Here is a 21692-nt window from a genome sequence, read left to right as displayed (position 1 = left end):
ATATGATATTCCAATATCATTTCTATATTTTTGTTTAGGTGGAGGAAGCATTGGAAGAAGTACTACCAGAGGAGTGTCGATCTTTAGATGCGTATGCGCTAGAACCTTCACCTACACCACGCCGGATTATGCTGAACTCTGAAGATCCACTTCTGTCAAGCAGTCCGCGTGACTTCTCACATCAGCGGCCTTTTCGTCGGCACAGTCGTATGGCGTCGTCAAACATTTCACCGTTGCAGCAATGGCAGCACGACTCGCTTCAAGTAAACCATAAACTTTAACAATTGTTTCTCTGTTCTCCCGCAAAAAACTGGATTTATAAATGACGTCTATTTTTTTTTCTTTAGGTATGTGTGGAAGGTCGCGATTCAGTGCCGGCAGTATTCTTGAGTCCAAGCAGTGTGCCTGCCTCCCCTCAGAGGCGCAAACGCCGAGCGTCACCAGCTGGTCCGTTCCGCTCGCGCATGCGACGAACTTCAAGTCATTACACGCCTCAGCCGATACTGCCTCCAGATCGGGAAGGGTCGGGACTACTCATAGAGTGCACTGCAGGTAAGCAATAACGCAGAATATGAAATTATTGTCCTTAACTATTATGTACAAAATATAATTAAATACGTGATTTTTCTCATGGCATACCATACGACACCATGGAAGATCAAGGCAGAAGTATCATAATGATGTCTCTTTCTCGACTCTCCAAAGACTACAGACACCAAACAATTAAAGGAGAGTTAGCAAAACCTTCACCCTGCAGTAAAATACTACGGTTGTTAAATAAAGTGGTATTTTCTTCTTCAGGGATAGCAGCAACACAAACCGATGTTCTGGCTCAGCTGGAGGAACCAAGACATCCTCAGATTAACATTGGTCGAGACTTCCAGGCAGACTTGCCAGCGCTGTGCACTGATCGCATAGATCTGCATCGAGTACCGGAACAGCTTTTATGGGACCCTGGCATCAATGATGCCCTAGATGACAATGAAGGTAATAGTTACTCCTATTTCTACTGTGAAATATGAAGGGCACAGGAGTCCATATAGTAATTAACATCATATTTTATTTTTTCAGTGAGAATGTTCATGGAACTAGCCATGTGTGCTGCGATGCCCGTGGGCGGGCACACGCGGGAGTACGCTCTACAGACGTTGGGCGAATGCGGCGGCGACATCCGCGCGGCCACGCTGCGCCTCATGTCGCGCCCCGCCGCGCCCGCGCAGCACGAGTCACGCTGGGCACCTGACGAAGTTGAAGCCTTCTTAGCTGGATTAGGCCATTACGATAAGGACTTTTACCGAATTTCACAACTGGTAAGTTAGAAGATACTAAGCGGATAAAAATGTTACAAAATCTAAAAATACAACAAACTGACGAAAACTTTCTTTTTTCAGGTAAGAACAAAGGACTCGAAACAGTGTATACAATTCTACTACTTCTGGAAAAAACTCACGAAAGATTACAAAACGCTGTACCTACGGAGCTGGACTATGGACCAACAGGTTTCATCACAAGTAAGCAACGCCATTCACTCTGGGCTGCAACATTATGTCTTCCGGCTAAATGACGAGTGAACCGCCAATGTTTGACGGATGTTAATACACGCCACTTATCTACATCCAGGGTTCTGTAGGGCAGTTTACCGCGCACTCGTCAGCTCCGTGCCCATCGACCACGTCGTCCTTCGATACCGAGGAGTTCCCCTGCAAGATATGCGGGAAGTAAGTTCCGAAACGTGGACCACGTCTGCATACCGCTTACAGTATCCCATATACAGCGAACTGCGCAAATGCAATTTATGTGGAACACTAAAACTGTAACCCGTACCAACTCATGATTCTTGGTATCTATTTATAAACACCTTAACTAACTGTAGAGGTTTCACCTAAATTGCCTTTTGTGCATGCATTACTTATTTATGAGAAATATTTACAGCTTCATAGTAACTAACTGGGATGGGCGGTATTATCTTAAAATTTTATTGTGATGGAACTACGGCTCGCTAAGTACGGTGTTTAATGCTCCGTAATGATGTATTAGACCAGTGTTCAGAATATTGACGACCACTGACTTATACCAGATTACAGTTATTGATGTTGATTCACGTCAATTTCATGTTTGCCAAAACTTTGTCTTTTTATCTAATATTTATTTATATTATATAATAATATCTATTCATTATAGAAATATTTAGGGGCGAACTTTGCCAAAAAAATGTACTTTGTGCCAAGCATCCACGGTGCCTAAATTCAAAAGCACTTAAATTCTATTCTTCATTGAAATAATATTAAGAAATAGGTATATTTTGTTAGACTAAAATTAGCAGAAATTCAAGAAGTGTTGTGTGCTATTTATACTGTATCTTACGTGCCATTAAACCGCTAAAATACAAATTGAAGACGTTTGACGAGACAGTTAGAGTACTTGTATATTAAGGGTACTATGAATAAATCTTATCATTTGACAGCGATTCATGTAAATATAACTATTGTAATGTATTTTCATTGTATTCTAAGACAGTGAATTTATGTCCATTGCTTAAGAGGTTTACATCTTATTTATTTGTCGTACTTATCGTAGGATTAATATTTAAAGTTTTTGTGTATTTATTAATGTTGTATGTATATAAGTTTTCTCTAGTACTAACGCTTCACGCTTGCTTTATCTGCAATTCTGCTTAAGTTTTAATTATTTTTCTCTCGCTTCATTCATGTGTTTTTGTGTTGCTATTTCTAATAGTGTACCCTGTTATGTTTCAGAGTATTTAACAAAGTAAAAAGTCGTAGCGCACACATGAAGTCGCACCGGCCACTCGACGCCGAGCCAAAACGGCCAAAACTCGAAAAGCCTTATGAAAAGGTCGAAAGATCCGATGACAGATCCCACGCGACAGCTGAATACCAAAATAAACCGCCCGCTCAGTAACCGAGTCCTTGCTCCCACCCGCGCCGCGGCACTAACGTCCCGCTACCCGCGCGCACTCGCGCCACACTAAATGCTGAACCCTCTAAGCATTTATTATGATTACTAAATAGATATTATAGATTAAATTAAAACTGACCTAGAAAGAGCGACGTAGTGTCTAGTGGCTAGAGAAGAATTAGCTTCGGACAGATACCTATATAAAAGTAAAATTTGGAATTTCTCGTAACGCTAAGCTTTGAGAGAGCGCATAAAGATATTTTGTATAACGAAAATTGATACATAAATAGGTAGCTCTTCGTAAAGTTTTTATATGACAGACTTCTATGTGACTTGCAAGTGTGATGTTGTAAATAATGATAGAACAAGTAGTGCGCTGTACCGCCACGGTCCGTCGAGGCGCGAACTCTATTCAACATGTTGATCTTATTAAGTATTACAACTGTATTGTTCGTGTGATAACATAAATCGTGTAGTAACTACTCTACCTCGTTTCTATTGATTGTTTCGTTTGTCGCGAGCTCAGCTCGTTGTTACATTTGCTTGTTTGCTCATTACGTTGTTAATTTTGTAGTTATTCATTGCTATTTATTTTTCTAGTCGTATTAGACAATTTTATGTTGAATGCACTATGGATTTCGGTCATTGCTCTGTTGTAGTTAGTGTAAAGTTAAGACAACGGAATCAACTCAGCGTCCGTATCTACTAGTCACATATCGATGTTAATTGAACGCACTTAGACAAAATATTCACACGTTTACAATTGTTCCGTGAGTTCGTGCGATCAAGGAAAAACAAAACTGATTGATATTTTTGATTGATCGTAACTAAACAATGAATTGATATCCGTCACTTATTAGATGTAAATTATATTATAATATTAATGAACCATATTTCCACTTGATTCCGAAATGCTCACGGAATTCTACAAAATGGAGGGATAATATTTTTTTACACAAATATTATTGAATGCTCAAAATGTGCTATATTTTATGTTGGTAATATTATTATCTAGTTCCTTGTTGATCGTTCTGAATAAGCCATTATTTAATACTTGAAAATGTATAGTTAATTTATTTATATATGAACATTTTTTTCTATAAAAATGTCATATAAATGTGTCTACGTGTACCTACGTGTTGTGATATACCTATGTGTGTATGGTTTATTGTTTCATCGTACTCTGTCTATTAGTTGATGGTACAAAGCGGGCAATAACCGGCGTTGCTCAAATTTGTATTAGCGGGTGTGTCACAGTAGCCTGGCACTCGGTACTCCGCTGCGCCCAAACTTAACAACTTGTTCTCAATAACAAATACTTCGTGGTTGTGATGTTTCTTAGTCTACTCTTTTATTGTCTTCCGATACTTCTAACGACTAAATTAATTTTGGGGCAGAATTCCTCGTAAAAGACATGTTATGACGATCTTGCATTTTATTTCATCACTGTTATTAACAAATTCTTTACATTAATGTTTAACAATATCTATGAAGATGCGTGCGACGCGCCCAGTATTACGAAATTAGCTCGATATATTCGAACTTTGTCACGTAGAGCTGCGTCTACGGTGTATCGCACTGGTTGACAACACTAAAGTCTAAATGTTATGTCACATTAAAAAATACACTTGCCAGTGCGATATAGTGCAGACGTTCATCGTACAACGCAGATAAAGATGTATTATTTTTTTAATATCTACCGGAAATATATTGATTTTCTTTCCGCAAGTACCTGATGAAAGTTCTGCTGAAATACGACACGATGTATAATTTAATCTGACGTGTCTGATAATATTAATGATGTAACGCATAATATTTGTAAATCACTAACTTGTGTGATTATTTGGTTGTGTTAATCTATCTTAACAATTTAGACGAAATTTTCAAATAGTTAATTCTATTCTTTGTAACTCGATATGCCAATGATCTGCCAAATCGTTAGATGTAACTGATTTTACATAGATATTTTACTAGAACAAGATAGTGACACAAATTAAAATTAATAAACGCGTTTCGTTTAGATTAAGGCAAGGCTTGTACTGAAACCCCGTAAGTGAAGGTTAATTAGGTAACACAACATCATGTTTCATATAACTAAGAGACGATGTGCCATTTACGTTTTAGTAAGTACTTAAATAAAATATTTCAATTATTTTAGACCGACACATACGAACAGATCGACACTTTGTCCTTCACCACAAGTGCACATATTTATTTTCGTAAATAGAGTAAAAAGTAAGTCATACAAAATTATCTGAATGTAAATACTGAATATTTTTCCAAAATAAACTTTACGGTACCGGAGATAGTTCTACGTCGTATTACAATCTATTGAAGACAAGTCCCTCCAGACATAATTTTTAACAATACTCTTAGCCATTAAGACTGAAAGGTACTCTCTAAATTCACATACCTACACTTGATTAATTTCGCGTAAATGTAGATAACTATCCTTCCTTTCATTATTAATTAACTGTTAGTAGTGTAATCATGGTGTCACTAACCCATTCCATGTGCCCAGTCATACTAGTCAGGGTATAGCTTTATAATGATACCCTAATTTAACCAAATGTATCCTCTAGCGAGAATCGATGTTATGTAGAGCGCGCCGTAACGAGCGCACTTAGCGTACCTACACTAGGAAATGTCGCTGTATTCGATTAGAAATATGCACTCACATGCTAAGTATTAAATTAACTTAAGATTGACGATTTAAACAAAAACTTATTTCAACTTAAATATAGAAGTGCCTTACAATTTTAATTTTTATACTATTTTCTTAATTTATTTTCGTTCTAATATCTAAAAGCACTGGAAATTGCATTTATTGATCCACCGTCCGTTCTGCTAGGCCAGAACCGATGTGCGGATCGCACTGTCGTGTTTTGTTCTGTTGTTTTTTGTTTCTTAAAATAAAATACTCTTAGAAAGTAAAATTAGAGGTTTAATGAAACCAAAAAGACGTTATTTTTTCATGGTTTTCTTTTAAAAAAATAGGGACGTCTATAGTATTTAATATCACGAATTACATCAACTACATTATCAGAATATTGTAAACAACAATAACTAAAAGTCAATTGTATGAAGAGTCTAATAATGTGAAGAAAACGTTTTACCAAATAATGTAACATAATGAATCATCAATGAATACAGCGCTAATTACGTATAGGAAGTAAATGTTTATTGTAATAAAACCGATGTTCTGTTCGCTTGAATGTTCTTGTAATCCGAGTCTTGTTTCTACTCTGTAGTCCTGGCACATAGTGTAAATGTAAGTACTTCTGTATTTGTGTCAACACATAAAATGTTACTATAGTATTAATATTTTGTAAGTCTAAATGGATATTATATTCTTCTAATTTTGTATGAAGAGCGCGAGCGACGCGGCGGCCGCGGCCTCTGCGCCCGCGCCTCGTGTGCGACGTACTTAATACGTACTTACTTGTAATATAACTGTAGACGATTAATGTACACGTGCCAAATGCACGATAATTGATATTACACTCTGTGTTGTGATTTTGAAAATTCTGTAAATTACAAAAGTCTTTGAAAATACTATGGAAAAAATGTAGACATCTTTCTAGATTAGCACAATTCTTCGCGTAGACACATTAGGCCAAATTGAATAAGCATTTAGATTAAACGACGTAGGTAATCATCGGAAGATGTAAGTGTATTGTATGAATAGATTCATTGTTATATTCGATCAATGTGATGATTCGTAAGAACAACGACTTAACTCGAGTCCTGTACCCTACCGTGCTGGGCGACTCTTCACAACTTCGCATATCCTTGAAACAATAAGTAATAAAATTAATCTCTATTATATATATTGATAAATTTATTAGGGTAACTAATTTTTTAAGACAATGACTACTACGTGATCTTTTAGATTGTCTTTATTAATAAATATATGGTGAAGGTTTTGTCAATTTGTTTTTATTTTTAACCACATGTCCATTCTTTACTACTAAGGAATATAATTATTCATTACTCTTACGAAGATAATAAATAAAATGGCAAGTTCCGAAAAACAAAGTTCCTGACTACGTCCAGCTACGCCGTAGCAGCGCTACGCTTGCTACGCGATCACCTAGGCGAGATGGTAACTGTTTGACCTTTACACCGCGCTACGCGTCGAGCTCAGTCTATCATGTCTCACGGACTCAATGTATTTTTTATTTAAATGACAATGACGATTTTGGTCTACCTCTCATCTCGTATTAAGTGATAAATCTATATAAAGCTTATTTCATGTAGAGAGTATTTTCTTGTATGGCGGCTACCGTCATTCATTAGCATTAAGGGAGTTATAACGTGTTTAATGAAATAATAACAAAAGTCTGCTATAAGTTATAAAGTATTGGCAATCAGTGGGTGTTATATTACTGCGAAATGTTGCATTTGGAAAGTCCTTTCGAATGATATGACTCATTACTACAGAAGGGATTTATTCACTTGAAAACACCCGTCGATAATATAATCTTATTTAAGCTCTAGCTTCTAAAATACGAAAAATTCAAAAAAAATAGTTTTAAAAGTTTTTTATTTTTAGTGACAAGCATAGTTGTCATTATTCGCATAAGTGGAAATTCCTCATCAATACGATTAACTTCAACCTAACCTTAACCTTCTCTGGTCTCCATCAAGCCAGCTCCAAACCTTCACCGTTGCAAAGGTTTTGTTAATACAAGAGGTCACGTCGGTTTATTTTCATATAAATTAATGGGTCAGTTAATGGTTCGCTAAACTTAGAAAAAATATACAAGATTTAATGTAGTTCCGAGTCTTGGTACCACTGGAAAGGTACAGGATTAGGGATGATTTATTTTAGGCCGGGACGTGTCCGGGGCGTGCCGTGTACGTGGCTCGTACGGGGCACGGACGTGTAACGTTACATACATTTTGTATGAAGTAAAAGCCCGGCCGTGGCCCGTCCGGGCCACAAACGACGCTCGTCTTACAAAATGAATGTAACGTCTCACGTCCGTGCCCCGTTCGAGCCACGTACACGGCACGCCCCGGCCTAATATAAATCAACCCTTAGTTTTCATCTTTTCTGAAATACCCACATAAAAACGCATATCAGCTTTCCAACTATAAAAGGTAAGGGATAGTAGAACTCAAAAATAAAACTAAGATTGTCGTCTCCATCCGTTTATTAAGAACACATTGTTAACACAATGAATCTTACCTACAGATCGATAAAACTCTAAACAATTGATGGACAACAATAAAATAAAAATACGTAACACAATAACACCCACGGAATTATATCTATTCACTTTTCAATTATTTCACTTTTTGAATTATAATTTCATATCTGTTACAATTTGCACGCGAATTTTTGAAGCAGTTTACAACTTGAACCGTTGATGCTAATTAAAATGCCTTTACTTATTTCTTTTTCGAACATATTCTAGAAAGAACAGCAAAGAAATTATTCTGCACTAGAGAACTGAATGTACAGTTCTTTATTTGTTTATAAATAAATGCAATATAAAACTACGCTTCAAGTTGTAAAACTTTAAATGAATTCCACAAATATAACATTTAACTAGTGGACACCTATCAAAACATGAATTCGAACTTTGGTTAGGATTATTACGATACACATAACAAGACAAAACATTGCTTTCTTCCAGTTCTTGTCAACCTGTGTTACACTAAATTGTGATAAGTACTGAGGTGTAGCGAGGCAAACATTATTATTATTAATAAGAATTTAATAAATAACTTGAAAAATTAAGACGTACGGACAGTAGGACAGTTAGCGCTAAACATTATTTTAATTATCATACAAATGGACGTAGCAATTACAAATATTCCCCTCAGATTCACATCATTATCGTAAGAGCCACGTCACGACCAAGTGCCGCGACTTGCAATGCCGTAGACACAATCGCAGGTCATTTGTCTATAAAATTATGTATACACCCATTATCTTAAATCATTAATTACTCAATCTAATAAAATTGACGGGCCAACATCGAATTGGAACAGATGAACTACGCCGACTTACATAATTAAAAATCAAGGGACATAATGCTGTTAACTTTGTTATCACTAACTTGTGAAACATCTAATTACATGCCCCTCGATACACAAATGATATATTCACCAATGCACTGTACATTATTACAAACAAGTAAGTCGCTGTATTGCCACAATATATCATATAACCAATATTTATCATGTTTTACTGAATAGAAGAAATCTTTCGAATACAAAGCAAATGAAGCATATTTACAGATCCCACTTTATTCGTGCGTAAAGAAATATATTATTTCTGTATTATTAATAAAATTTATTGAATTATTGCATTTCTAAGTGTCCAACTCAACACTTATATTCAAAACACCAATCTACCGAGTGCAAGAACAAACTAAATTATAATTTTTAGAAACATTTTATCTAATGGACTAAAATACATAATATATAGTTGGTGTCAGTCATCATCAGTTTATATTACAGCAGCGGTAGCTCCGTTATGTCACTAATCACGTACACAAATAGTTCACATACCTATTTTAGGATTGTATGAGAAAATCACACACACCTACAAACAAATACTGAATATTATTAAAAGTCGAATCAAGAATTTAAGACAAGAATAAAAAAGATAGGCCAATAGTATTGCATAGAATTCATTTTAGAGAAAGAAAATAAATTATAGCCAATTTTTAGTAAATATAATATTCAATATCATGTGACACTTAGGCCTTTAATATTGATGAGGACACACAGAACTTCTTTTTAAAATTACCTGCTAAATATACAAAAAAGCGAAATTTTTTAACATCTAATTATTGCAAAATAATATATGAATTTCCCATTTTCTGAATATTACAAGCAAATATACAATCCAAACAAAAAAAATCTATACTTACATACAATAAATCTGTAGAGAAGTCATTTTTGTACATCGATAATATTGAGAGAGAAAAAACACAAACACTATGGTGTGAAAAAAAAAGTCCTACATGAACAGAAACACTAAAGATTAATCGGGGAGTGTATTGTTAAGTTCTTCATCTTCTAAGGCGATGGCGTGTGTGAGTCTCTCGATACAGCCGCGGCAGTGCGGCGCGAGCACGCGCTCGTGGCGGACGTGTCGGCCGCGCCGCCCGCGCCGCCGCCACTAGCTGCGCACGCGCCGCGCATGCGCGAGGCGTCACTCCAGCCTCACCGCCTTCTTGCCCTTCACTACCGTCGGTTTGTTCTTCAACATGCCTTTTCGCCTTTTAGATGTCTGAAAAAATATTATCACACTTTACAATACTGTATGTAAATTGGTCGGTACTTTATTGAAGCATTGCAGCAAACAGAAATCGCATTCAGCGTCGTTGCTACGATGTGTGAATCATGCAATGTTGAACAAGGTGTAACAAAAAGTTCACAAAATCTTAATTTTCATTTTCATAAAAGCTGACTTCGTGCACACTGTAATCTGGTTGTTACACCTTGTAATTTAAATAATATTTCTCATCCACAATACAATATCCATAACTTCTAACCACACAGTCTATACCTAAACTGACACATACACATCTAAAATACTATGAAAACTTCACAACGATTGCATCTATTTTATCAACAAACAGTATCCAAACTTCAATACACTAAGAATGATTTCTTTTAAGACTAAAAGACATATGAATATGATAATTAATATTGGCACAGACAGTAAAGCAAAGTTCGACGTGACACAAGCTCGGCTACATACAACCACATACATCGTCAAACAGAACTCAACAGTGGTACTATACCATCGGTCCGCCTCCTAAGGTCAGCTGGAAGATAGAACATTTGTCAGTAAGCACAGTTATTAGTAGTTTGGTTATACACTTTAGTTTAGTAGTAGGATTAATTTATTAATATTATATTATACACTTAAAATTGTTGTCCAAGCAGATAGACTTTCAATATTATGTTAGTTTTTAAGTCACATTATCAACTTGTTTGCTATTTTAACTAAAAATGCTTGCTTCGAGAATATATTTCTGAAATACTCATATAACTGTTTACATCGCGTAAACACTGCTCTGCCTGATGTTTGCGCTAACTCAGAAGGATCCTTAATAAATAGCAAACCAAAATATAATAATAATAATGATACATTAGGTAAGTAAATAAAGGAGTTTTAAATTTCACATAATTATAAACCAAACCCAGAAAAACTTATTAAAGTAGTTAGTAAGGTGAGTAGAAATGTAAATAAAATGTACATAAAACATTCCATTATTAATTAAGCTTTACCTTTTTAGAGATAGAGTTGCTAGTCGGTACTGTTCGTTTGGCAAGCGGCAAACGCGGACGATTGAACTCATCTGGCTTTTTAACTCTGAAAAAAAAACAATACATGTATATGTAAAATACAAATATAACACGAACAATTATATTATTCTGAATCACACGCCTACTCACACCTACTGGTCGTAAAAAATATCTCATTACAAATACATTATTGATATTTATTTGGTTACGCCTAATAAATTGGTCGCAATACCGTTTTAAATCTTAGCGATTTTTTTAGCGAATTAGATATACATGAAAAAATATAGAGCGAAAAATTACTTATTTTAATCCAGCGAACGACCATAAATTATATTATTATGTAACCCACAAGCATATTTAAATACGATCCGAAACTAAATTCCGAAAGTACCGAACTAAATTCCCAAGTTCGCTGTCACCAGCTGACACATAAAATTGGTTTCTGCGCAGCAACTCGCGCATAGTTTAATGGCGACAAAAAGTTTGGCGCGAACGATACATACCTGTATATTCTAACTAGCCAGTGCTCAGTAGTGTACGCTTCTTCGAGGTAAGTGAGTTTGAAGCCGCGGTTGCCTGGCAACGCACCGCGCGTTCTGTCATAGCCCGGCGGACTGCCGCCGCTGTCATATCTACAAGAAAAAGAATTTAGTTATTTATTAATCATATCTACAAAAGTAAGACATTTGAAGTCATTTATAAATGTAAAATATACCATTGCTAAAATTTCAGGGACTTACCTATAATATGATAACTTATACATTAGACAATTCAACATAGTTTTGGATGCTTCTGAATCCACTCTGTATTCTCCTCTCTCTGTGAAGTAGTCCGCTTCCTGCAAAGGACATGAAAAAATAATTCAAATTATAAATCACAATTATTGCCCATTTTTATAAAGTTTCTTTTAGGCTATATTAAACACCAAAATAGACATAAATACTCACATGAATATCCTTAGGATGCTCTCCCTCAGCGATGCGAACCATCCAAATGAACTTGTTGATATCATCACCGGAGTACCCGATAGCGCCTCCGAATATTACAAGCACATAATCCACGTCTAACATGGTCATTATATCGTAGGCCGCTGTCTCGTTGCTGGCCATCGCCTTGCCTACTAGAGCAATGTGAGAGTTGTTCCAAGTATTGTTGTCGACTAAAGTTGTTCGGTTACCCATGCCGGCAATCTGGGGGTTTAAAATTATTGTGTTGTAGGTTTTTGATTGTATGTATGTAATTTCAAAAACAGGGTCGGTTTCAAAACAATTGATGGTCAAAACAAAATTGTGGACACCCCCTACCAATACAGTAACTTGACCTAATTGTATACGTGAACAATAATTACAAATCAGTCTTTTATATAGGCGAAAAAAGCATAAAAATTCGCTTTATATTTTTTGAGTTCATCACCGTATGGGTGCATACTTAAAGTCAAATGTATTGTAACTATACAATATTTTAGCGTTATATCGTTTACGCATAAATTATGTAATAACCAGAAAATTTCAAATTTTACGCAAACGTAAACATACAATGCGTAACATATAACACGGTGTTCGCGGTAAACATACATAATAGTTAAATTATACATGATTTTAGAGAGCTTACCTGGTATCCGTAATCCCACCAAGACATGACTCTCGCGTCTTCAGCGGTGTTCTGTGAAAGCCAGCCGTATGCTTCTCTGAAGTCGTCCAGGATTTTACGAGATCTAGAAAGAAAATATAGCATTGCAACATCTTATAAATGCCCAGGACCCCATTGGAAAAATATATATACTATATCGTTACTATTTAGTGGTCCCGTGCATTTAAAGTTGATGTTTATGCAATAAGTGCATTACTTAATCAATAGAACCTTTGTTTTAAAGCAGTACTTCATTATTATTTCTTTCAATTAGTTTTGAGTGTGCTTAACTTAACGTATCTTCACCGTACCTACCTAATTTTTCAATTTTGAAACCCAGAAAACATTAACTAATTCCGATTATTATCGCTAAAATGTGTCAAGGGTCATAAAGTAACAAAAAACAACTTACCCATCATTTCCATAACTAGCGAGCACGATACTAGGGCTGGAGTAGGCATTGGAGGTGGCCCAGGTGCAGTGCACGGAGAACAGCATGAGCAGTATCATGAACAGTATGAGCGTGACGGAGCGCACGTTCATGCCCAGCGCCGTGTCCGGCGGGACGGCCGGCGACTGGGTACGCTTCTTTAGTTTTCCCGCCTGTGCAAGATTGGGTGGTAAAGTCAAAGTATATGGGGCAGACTGTAGAGTTATGTATTTTACACATTGCCATAACTATTGAGTTGAGATATAGCCTTTAAGTATAGTAAAAGATTTGAACTGTAGGTTGAAAATATCTGAGCACATTTTACGCTTTTGTAAATTAGACGTTACTTTATTACTGGCTAATGATATTACGGCTAAAAAATTCAGGCCTCTTTTTTGCACTGGGCACTGTGGACACGTGGGCCATCATATAGAATATGGATACTGTCATATGACACTAGGATATTGCAACAATCCTTCCGCAACTTTTTTTATCAAGCAGAGTCCATGCCAAGGGCCTGCAATAAATAAAGATAGCCACGGAAAATACACTTTAAGTGATTAAGTGTACCACTTAGCCCAAATGTGACCACTACAACCTACAAATTTAAGTCTATAACCTACCTTATCATACAAGTTATTGGAGTCATCATTATCCAACTGCGGCACCGGCATCTCATCCTCTCGTAACACCAGGTCCAGCAGTATGGAGAAGGCGATGCCTGATAGGACGCAGACCACTGGCGTGAGGGTCAGCATCAGACGCACCATCACGCCCGCGAAGTACACCGCGCTTATCGCGTATAGGGCCACTGGGGAGATAGAAATATATAAAAATCTATTAATCTATTCAATTTCGCTGAAGTCAGTTTTTTTTCAAAAGAAACTTCTAAGCTCTTGGTTGGCTGTCCTATATACGAATAATAATTGGTAGGTGGATAGGCGATTTTAAAACGTAGAGATACTAAATCAATAAAATATATTTTCAACTATATTTTGGTTTGTTTATCTATTGGTTCCTGATCTTTTCAGCACATCCATATTTCCTCAAAAATATGACAGTATTTTAGATATTTTAAGTTCATAAATCTACAGAAACTTTTTCATAAAATCCATAAAGATTCAAGAGGCTAAATAATTTAAATCATTTAAATCAGTATTATTTGACAATCCAGTTTATCTTTAATGAAATACTTCAAACCACTTACCAAAGACCCTCTCATCATTGATATTCTTGATGCAGTACCAGAGCCCCACTGGGAAGGTGCACACTAGCACGTGAAGGTCGAAGAAGAAGGAAGACCACGTGGTGGGCTGGTGCTCCGACACCGACGCTATGATGGGAATGTGGATCTTCGCGTATGTTGTGTCCCATAGCGAGTAGAATCTGTACAGATACATTTGGTTATGCTGATTATTCAAATAAATATTTTGTTCATGCTAAACTTAATGGCGGCTAGCCGTACCGACGTTAATTATGGCTAAATTTAAAAAACCGCCGTTAAACTAAATTATTAGCAATCATCGGTGATCGGAATAGACTAAGTTTAATGTTGTAAAGACACCTCACATTTTTTAGTTTGTCCTACAAACTGTAAGAAAATATTTTCAGCGTAATCGGAATACTGGCAATCATAAAAGCGTATTATTGCTAAATCCTGCTTAGTAACAATGTTTTACGAAGTTAGACAGGCCTATATATTTTTTCAAGTACTAGACTGTTGCTAGAACACCTAAATATACACATACCTACATAAAAATGTAGGTCGGCTACAAGTTAACACGAACATTCGTATCAAGTCATAAAACATAGCGTTATTACCATTCTAAGTCAACACTCGCAAATTACCTGGCAACGCGACGTACATAACGCGAACACATGTTTTGTGTACCTACATAGGACCATGTAGGTCAGTATGTGTTACATAGTTTTTAATTAGATAAGAGATAAACGACAAAAAAAGTGAATTCAATATAAAATGTTCACCTACTTTGTTTTGTAAATATTTTTTTTCAATTCAGATTATGGAAAGCATTTTAAACTCATTGAAAATGTTGCCCATCAGAACATGTCTCCATAACATGACTGACTATACACAAAATAGAAAGGAAACAGGGGTCCGATTCTCCTAATTTTACTTAAGCGACATACGATTGACGTTCGACTCGATTCGACTGAGATTCAATCCCGGCTCGATTACCATTGAAGCGTGTGTGGCATTCCGCTATTTTTTCTTTGAAATAAACGTTTATATCCTTTTCTGTCATTCAATAATGAATCATTTTGTCTGCAAATGATTTACGATTGCAAAATGATTGTACAGCAAACTACCGTATGGACCAAAATCACCAAAATAGCAGACCAATCGCACACCAATCAAATGTCAATCGAATACGATTGGTCTTTTATTAGTAGCAGAATGCCCGATATGGTTAAAATTGCTATCGCAATCATATTGCGATTCGATTTCTATTCGATTTTGACATTATTAACTTAGGAGAATCGGGCCCCAGGTTTCAACAAAATAAATGATTTATCCGTTTAAGAAATCCCATGCCACAGACAGAGACATAGCGGTCAAACTCATTACACCCGTTTTTCGTGTCTTTGGTAATTAATCTAGTCAATACTACTGTACTAAATGAATCTAGGCAGTAACAGTGACATGTCTATTTTTGTACTCACCGTCCACTCCAAGGCGCGATGACTCCCGCGTAAGTTAGCAACACCACTACTAGGAACACGGTACCAGCGGCGATCAAACCGCCGAGGATTAGCAGCTGCTTCCACTGGCCTTTGGGGTTCAGGCTGTGCAGGTACTTTAGAGCACCTATTGCCATTACCAGCGCGAACACACCTGTTGACAAGAAAATTATATTAGTTCAGGCTGTTGTAGGGAAAAGCATAAACTCTGAATTTCAGAGAATAAATTATGTATTATAATTTTTTTTGTGTGTGTGTGATTCAGGGTTATTTTTTTATCCGTAGGTATAATTCTCTATTCTTTCGCTTCATTATTCAAGCTTAATCGAGCTTCCGACAAAGAATATATTATACATAGTAAGTTTTTATATGTATGCTAAAAATATTCGATGGCAAAATAAGTAAATCTATGTCTGACATGACTATGACTGTCTTTTGGATTGACAAGGACCTTTAGGGTATTCAAAAATGTGTAATCTTATCTAGGTATACTATACGAGGTCAGATTTGAACGTAACAGTAATTAAAACGAGCTGCAACACGCATTAATGGCTATCAACGATAAGCTTTAACAACTTTTTTATTGATTTACAATCCGATAAGAATCCAGTAAGAGAAAATTGAAATGGTTGAATAAATATCAAAAGAATTTATGTCCATATTTGGAACTCAATAGCTTCTAGGTTGGTGTAATTCTTTGTGTTTAAAAGTGTTAACTAATTATGGCACCAATGTAGGTATTTTTGAAGTTAAAGGTTTTGAATAAAATAAGGAATCAAATGGCTTTTCGATACGCGTATAGGAAAACTATTCAAAATATGGAAACGTACTGCTTTAAACACATTGTTTTAGTTTAAATTTCACCTCTATCAATTTATTTTAAATACGGTTAAACAAAGACCTACATAATGTTATTTATTCCTTCTTACAAATACGTTACGGTTCACTGCTCTCAATTAGTACGCGAGACTAGACCAAATTACAAGAATTGTCACACATGCGTTCATGACTAAGGACGCAAAGAATCCTTAACATAAATGGAGCAGGAGCTTATTCTCAATTCCATTTTCGAATGTTTAAAATTATTTAAACTTCGAATGGCTTTGTTTTAAAACGTTGGCCGTTAGCCAAACCTCATGCATTAGTGAAACGTGCCTCTCTTCAAAATATTACCGTAAAAGTCTCAAAGGAACAAAATGCACAATGGTTCGGTCACGAGAGCGCAAAAGGTTGCATAGTAACAGCGGTGTCAACAAACTGTTGTGCTCAATTTATATCATCAGTGCAATTATAGAGTGCAGAAAGAGCGATCAAGGTCAAAGTCGGAGGAATTAGTTATAGTAACACGTGCTCTATTTATAACTTTCATGGATATTTTCACTGAATATACCGTCCAATGTTTGCCTGTATCTAAATCATACCTACTACAATGTGTAAAATCTCTATTTGTATACAGTTTATTCTTGGAAAATAAAAGGCCATCAAAAATATCTAGGTCAAAATACGATGGTAACCATGAAAATTTATCACGAAATACAGCCAAATCGGCCGCAATAAAATTCGTACGTGGACCGGAAAATTAGTTCCAACTTCAATATAAAATAATTATTGCATACGTTAAAATATGTTTAAACAAATTGTTTTACTACAATGATATCATTTATACTAGCGTATAGTATCGAGTGAAATCGATCAATGAAAAGTATACACTTCAGCCTTTCCAATTCACCTTGAACTGTTCATAACGATCGTGGCACACAATGCACAGGATATTATGAACGTTCACGAAATCTTTATTTGTCTGTTAATCTGTTTACTTCTCTCGGTCGCGCTTATAACAGTTATTGTTTATGAATTGTTTGAATCGCTGGCAGGTCAGATTGTACCGAGTAACCTTGGTAGTTGGTTATAGAATACTAGCTGTTCCCGGCGGTTTCACGGCGTCCCACGGGAACTACTTCCAGCATAAAGGCCTGCGTGCCATATTCGATTATAATCGGTAAAGTAATATTTACGTGAAAGAGCGACTGACAAACAGTCACTTTCACATATCTTATAATAGCTTCTTCCAGCGGTTACACCCGCTTCCCGTGGGAGTTCCCGTACCGGGATAAAAAGTAGCCTATAGCCTTCCTCGATAAATGGGCTATCTAACACTGAAAGAAATTTTCAAATCGGACCAGTAGTTCCTGAGATTAGCGCGTTCAAACAAACAAACAAACAAACAAACTCTTCAGCTTTATAATATTAGTATAGATTAGTAAGGATTACGCGATGATACGTTAGCAACAGATGATATTAGGACTGCAGAATAAATGTATACATTCTCTGCATTGTATCGCAATCGTGTCGTAGTGAATGTAGATAAATGTATAAATATCGTTGAACCGTTTATTGCGGCCATAGCAACAGTTCATGCGGACGTGAGAGAGAATCAATAACTAGTTAATCATTGGTATGATATGCTACGAGGTTTATACAATTTTATGAAATAATTAATCCTTGAACGAGAAAGAAACGCGGTGCCTCCTAATTAAATAATACGACTTAAGCTGATTAATAGGTATGGTGGTAGTAAGAGTAGTAACCAATCATTTGCCAGAACAATATCAATAGGTTTGTTGTAACATATTTTAACATTTTTCTCCATGTTTCAAATAAATGTTAATGATATTTTTACAGTGCAGTTAACAGGCCATGGGGCACCTATGAGTAATCAATTACCCGTAAAATTGAAACTCGATATAACCGTTTATAAACAATTAAATCTTATCAGGCAGGTAATACCGGTATTTGATGGAATACCAACGGGAAATAAAATACCTAATACCTTAAAGTAGGAAATAGCTAGAACTTAAAAAACAAACTTAATACATAAGCTGTGTTTAATCAATCCCATATAATACAGAATATATCTATGAGACAAATATTAATTGCATTATTATTTAAAGCTATCCCTAGAACTTACCAGAAGCAGCCATATGTTCACTGGTCCTGATAGGCTGGAAGCCGACAAAGGGAATCTGCATGGACATCAGAAGTCCCACAATGTAGAACACGCTGTAGCTGACAAACAGTCTCTGGGAGAACCTTCCCATGATCAACAGCGCGAACACGTGTAGGGGGATCAAGTTGATGATGAACACATAACCACCCCATGCTGACACCTAAAAATAAAATATAAATGATATTAAGCAGTACTAGGGTACTGTATATGCATTTTTTTAAGGCTCAGTTGATGTAGAATGGGGTTGTGGATCTAATGTTGTCATGGGACAGCTATATATTTTTAGGGGCCAGAGTATAATGACAGATATTCGATAGTGAAGAATCGGTTTAGAAAAAAAACGAAAATTTTATATACAAATTTTCGATAATTGGACAAAAAAAAACAGAATATCAAGTTTTTGCATTGAGTAACTGGGGTGGGTGCCCTTCTGATTATTTTAAGAACTGTTTCCTGGCCAATAGATGGGCTATAGAGCAGGTTTTTGTTTTACAGGAAAAAGCCAGCTTATTTTTTTACACACTTATTTTATTTATTATTTTATTATTTATTTCAGCTTATTTTTTTACAGCTTATATTTTAAAATCAGTCTTAGTTTGTCAAACAAGCTTTATGTTCATTGTTATCTGTCAATATATGCCACACTAGAGCCAGCCGGTATTCAATATTTATGACTATAGAATTAACATAACATATGCATATGGTAATCCAAAGTCATCTGCATCTTGCATCTGCAATTTCTAACAAGAAAATGTAAAACTATGCAAATTCCACTGTAATGTATACCAAAACTTGACTGTCATAGAAGTTCTCAAAAGACACTTATTCATCATCCTCCGAGCCTTTTCCCAACTATGTTGGGGCCGGCTTCCAGTCTAACCGGATTCAGCTGAGTATCAGTGCTTTACAAGAAGCGACTGCCTATCTAACCTCCTCAACCCAGTTACCCGGGCAACCCAATACCCCTTGGTTAGACTGGTGTCAGACTTACTGGCTTCTGACTACCTGTAACGACTGCCAAAGATGTTCAATGACAGCCGGGACCTACAGTTTAACGTGCCATCCGAAACACAGTCATTGGTGCCTAAGATATACTTAAAAATGTCAAAAGACACTTATTCTTATAAGATATTTCTAGTAAAAATGTTTTCAGAATTCTAGTTTTACTAGTGGTGTAGTCAAATCAACAGCATGATATAATTAATTGTTTAATAATACAGTGACAACAATTCTTGTTTACCAATTGCTATTGAGCACTTACAGGAACTATGTAGCTATGCCTAAACCAGGTCAATCTAGACTTATTAGGTTCTACTAATTAGCCATGCTTATTAACTCACCATGTAAAAGTAAGACAGGGCTGTACAAATAGACCAGAACACTGATCCATTCTTCAAACTCTTCAGCCAGAGGTAGTATGTGAACTGGAGAGCAAATATAGCAATACCCTCATTGTCATAGCTTCCAGCCACAGACCTACTGCTGTAGCCTGGTACAATGGCTATGAAGCAAGCGGCAAACAGACCCGCTCCACGAGACCAAAGCTCTGAAGTCAGTAGGTATGTTGCTATGGCAGTCAGACCACTAAAAAGGAAAATGAATATTAATGATTACACTCAACCTTTGTAGAACAAATTATGATAATACTGACTGACATACTAACACAATAGAAATGTTTTAAAAGTAAATATGTAAAGTCTGTTATGAAAAGAGAGCCTGTATTTATTTAAAATTTTAAGGCTCATTTTAACAACAAGCCATCACTAAGATGAATATTTTATCAATAATCTGCTTGTAAGGCTGCGACACTAAAATGGTCCATAACAAAAAGCATGTAACAAATTCACATTATTTTTGCTTGTTTCCTCAGGAAAATAAACACTTCAAATTATCAGGCTTTATCTACCATATCAATATTTCTAAGCTGTGATCAAGAGCATTACAAACATTAGTAGATTTTTAATAATGCTACTACTTTTACCTGAAAACAGGTGCGAGGAACACACAAATATCCCTGATGTGTATGGGAATATTAAGAGCATGGAGAATCCAGTGAATTGTGCCTGATGTTATCATTAGGCCAGGATACACGGTACCACCCACGATACGACCAAGTGGGTACCACGCGCGCTCATCGAACCAGTTCAGGAAGTTGTAGAACCCATGCTGCACCATGTATGCCGTGGATCGGTAGTTGAACCTAGAACACGTAGGCAATAAATGGAGGGAACCTTTTCCTCAACAGGTTATCATCACCAGGAAATTTTTCAACACTTACCATGGGTCAAACTCGTGAATTATACTCTCAAAACGAATCACAGCGAATAGCCGGGAGGCGAAACCGGCCAACCAAGCCAATGACAATACCGTAACAGTGATCAGAGTGCTGAAGCCGGTCGTATTATTGAACACCCCTTTATTGCCCGGCCTCGCAGTTACAGTCTGCGGCATCTTTGGGTCTGATAATACTATTAACTATCCTAATAATTCACGACAACTTTAATTTCATACATCAGTCCTAACAATTCGATTCAGAAGAAAATTGACTTTTTATGTGACTGACGTACGGACACGTCTCTCTCCCAAATAAAGTTGCCAGGTATAATTAAATTTTATGTCAAGCTGGAGTCGGATATTTTCCGATTTATAATACCGGTTTTTCACGCCTGTCGTCTGAAAACCCTTTCTTTACAAAATTATTTTTTATGGCAATTACAACCACACATT

At 36.2% G+C, this 21692-nt stretch overlaps 2 protein-coding genes across 5 annotated transcripts in view; one reads left to right on the top strand and one right to left on the bottom strand.

The window, feature by feature from the left end:
• LOC124639935 (zinc finger protein 541) overlaps positions 1–6851 on the top strand; it is a 244759-nt gene extending 237908 nt beyond the window's left edge. For both annotated transcript variants that reach the window (XM_047177447.1, XM_047177446.1), the window contains 7 exons: positions 39–263; positions 348–552; positions 802–987; positions 1072–1310; positions 1392–1511; positions 1621–1718; positions 2757–6851. In XM_047177447.1, coding sequence (XP_047033403.1) covers positions 39–263; positions 348–552; positions 802–987; positions 1072–1310; positions 1392–1511; positions 1621–1718; positions 2757–2922 — 1239 coding nt within the window. In that variant the 3' untranslated portion in view covers positions 2923–6851. The remainder of the gene's footprint in view (positions 1–38; positions 264–347; positions 553–801; positions 988–1071; positions 1311–1391; positions 1512–1620; positions 1719–2756) is intronic.
• Positions 6852–8060: 1209 nt separating this feature from the next.
• On the bottom strand, positions 8061–21554 carry LOC124639960 (dolichyl-diphosphooligosaccharide--protein glycosyltransferase subunit STT3B). 3 transcript variants are annotated; one of them, XM_047177491.1, is made up of 15 exons: positions 21244–21554; positions 20947–21165; positions 20306–20549; positions 18927–19125; positions 15941–16112; positions 14463–14641; positions 13879–14066; positions 13238–13428; positions 12808–12910; positions 12144–12386; positions 11937–12034; positions 11700–11828; positions 11179–11263; positions 10656–10712; positions 8061–10171 (listed from the first exon to the last, which is right to left on the bottom strand). In XM_047177491.1, exons 1-14 carry the CDS (start codon positions 21414–21416, stop codon positions 10683–10685), a joined length of 2253 nt encoding a protein of 750 aa, XP_047033447.1. In that variant the 5' UTR covers positions 21417–21554; the 3' UTR covers positions 8061–10171; positions 10656–10682. The 3 variants fall into 3 exon arrangements, with proteins under 3 accessions (XP_047033447.1, XP_047033445.1, XP_047033446.1); XM_047177489.1 differs by having other exon boundaries at positions 10689–10712; XM_047177490.1 differs by lacking the exon at positions 10656–10712.
• Positions 21555–21692: the final 138 nt, after the last annotated feature.

The sequence above is a fragment of the Helicoverpa zea genome, chromosome 20, assembly GCF_022581195.2.
Source record: "Helicoverpa zea isolate HzStark_Cry1AcR chromosome 20, ilHelZeax1.1, whole genome shotgun sequence".
NCBI classification, from domain to species: Eukaryota; Metazoa; Arthropoda; class Insecta; order Lepidoptera; family Noctuidae; genus Helicoverpa; species Helicoverpa zea.
Note: the sequence above shows the minus strand (reverse complement) of the source record. Positions and strands in the feature narration are given on the sequence as shown.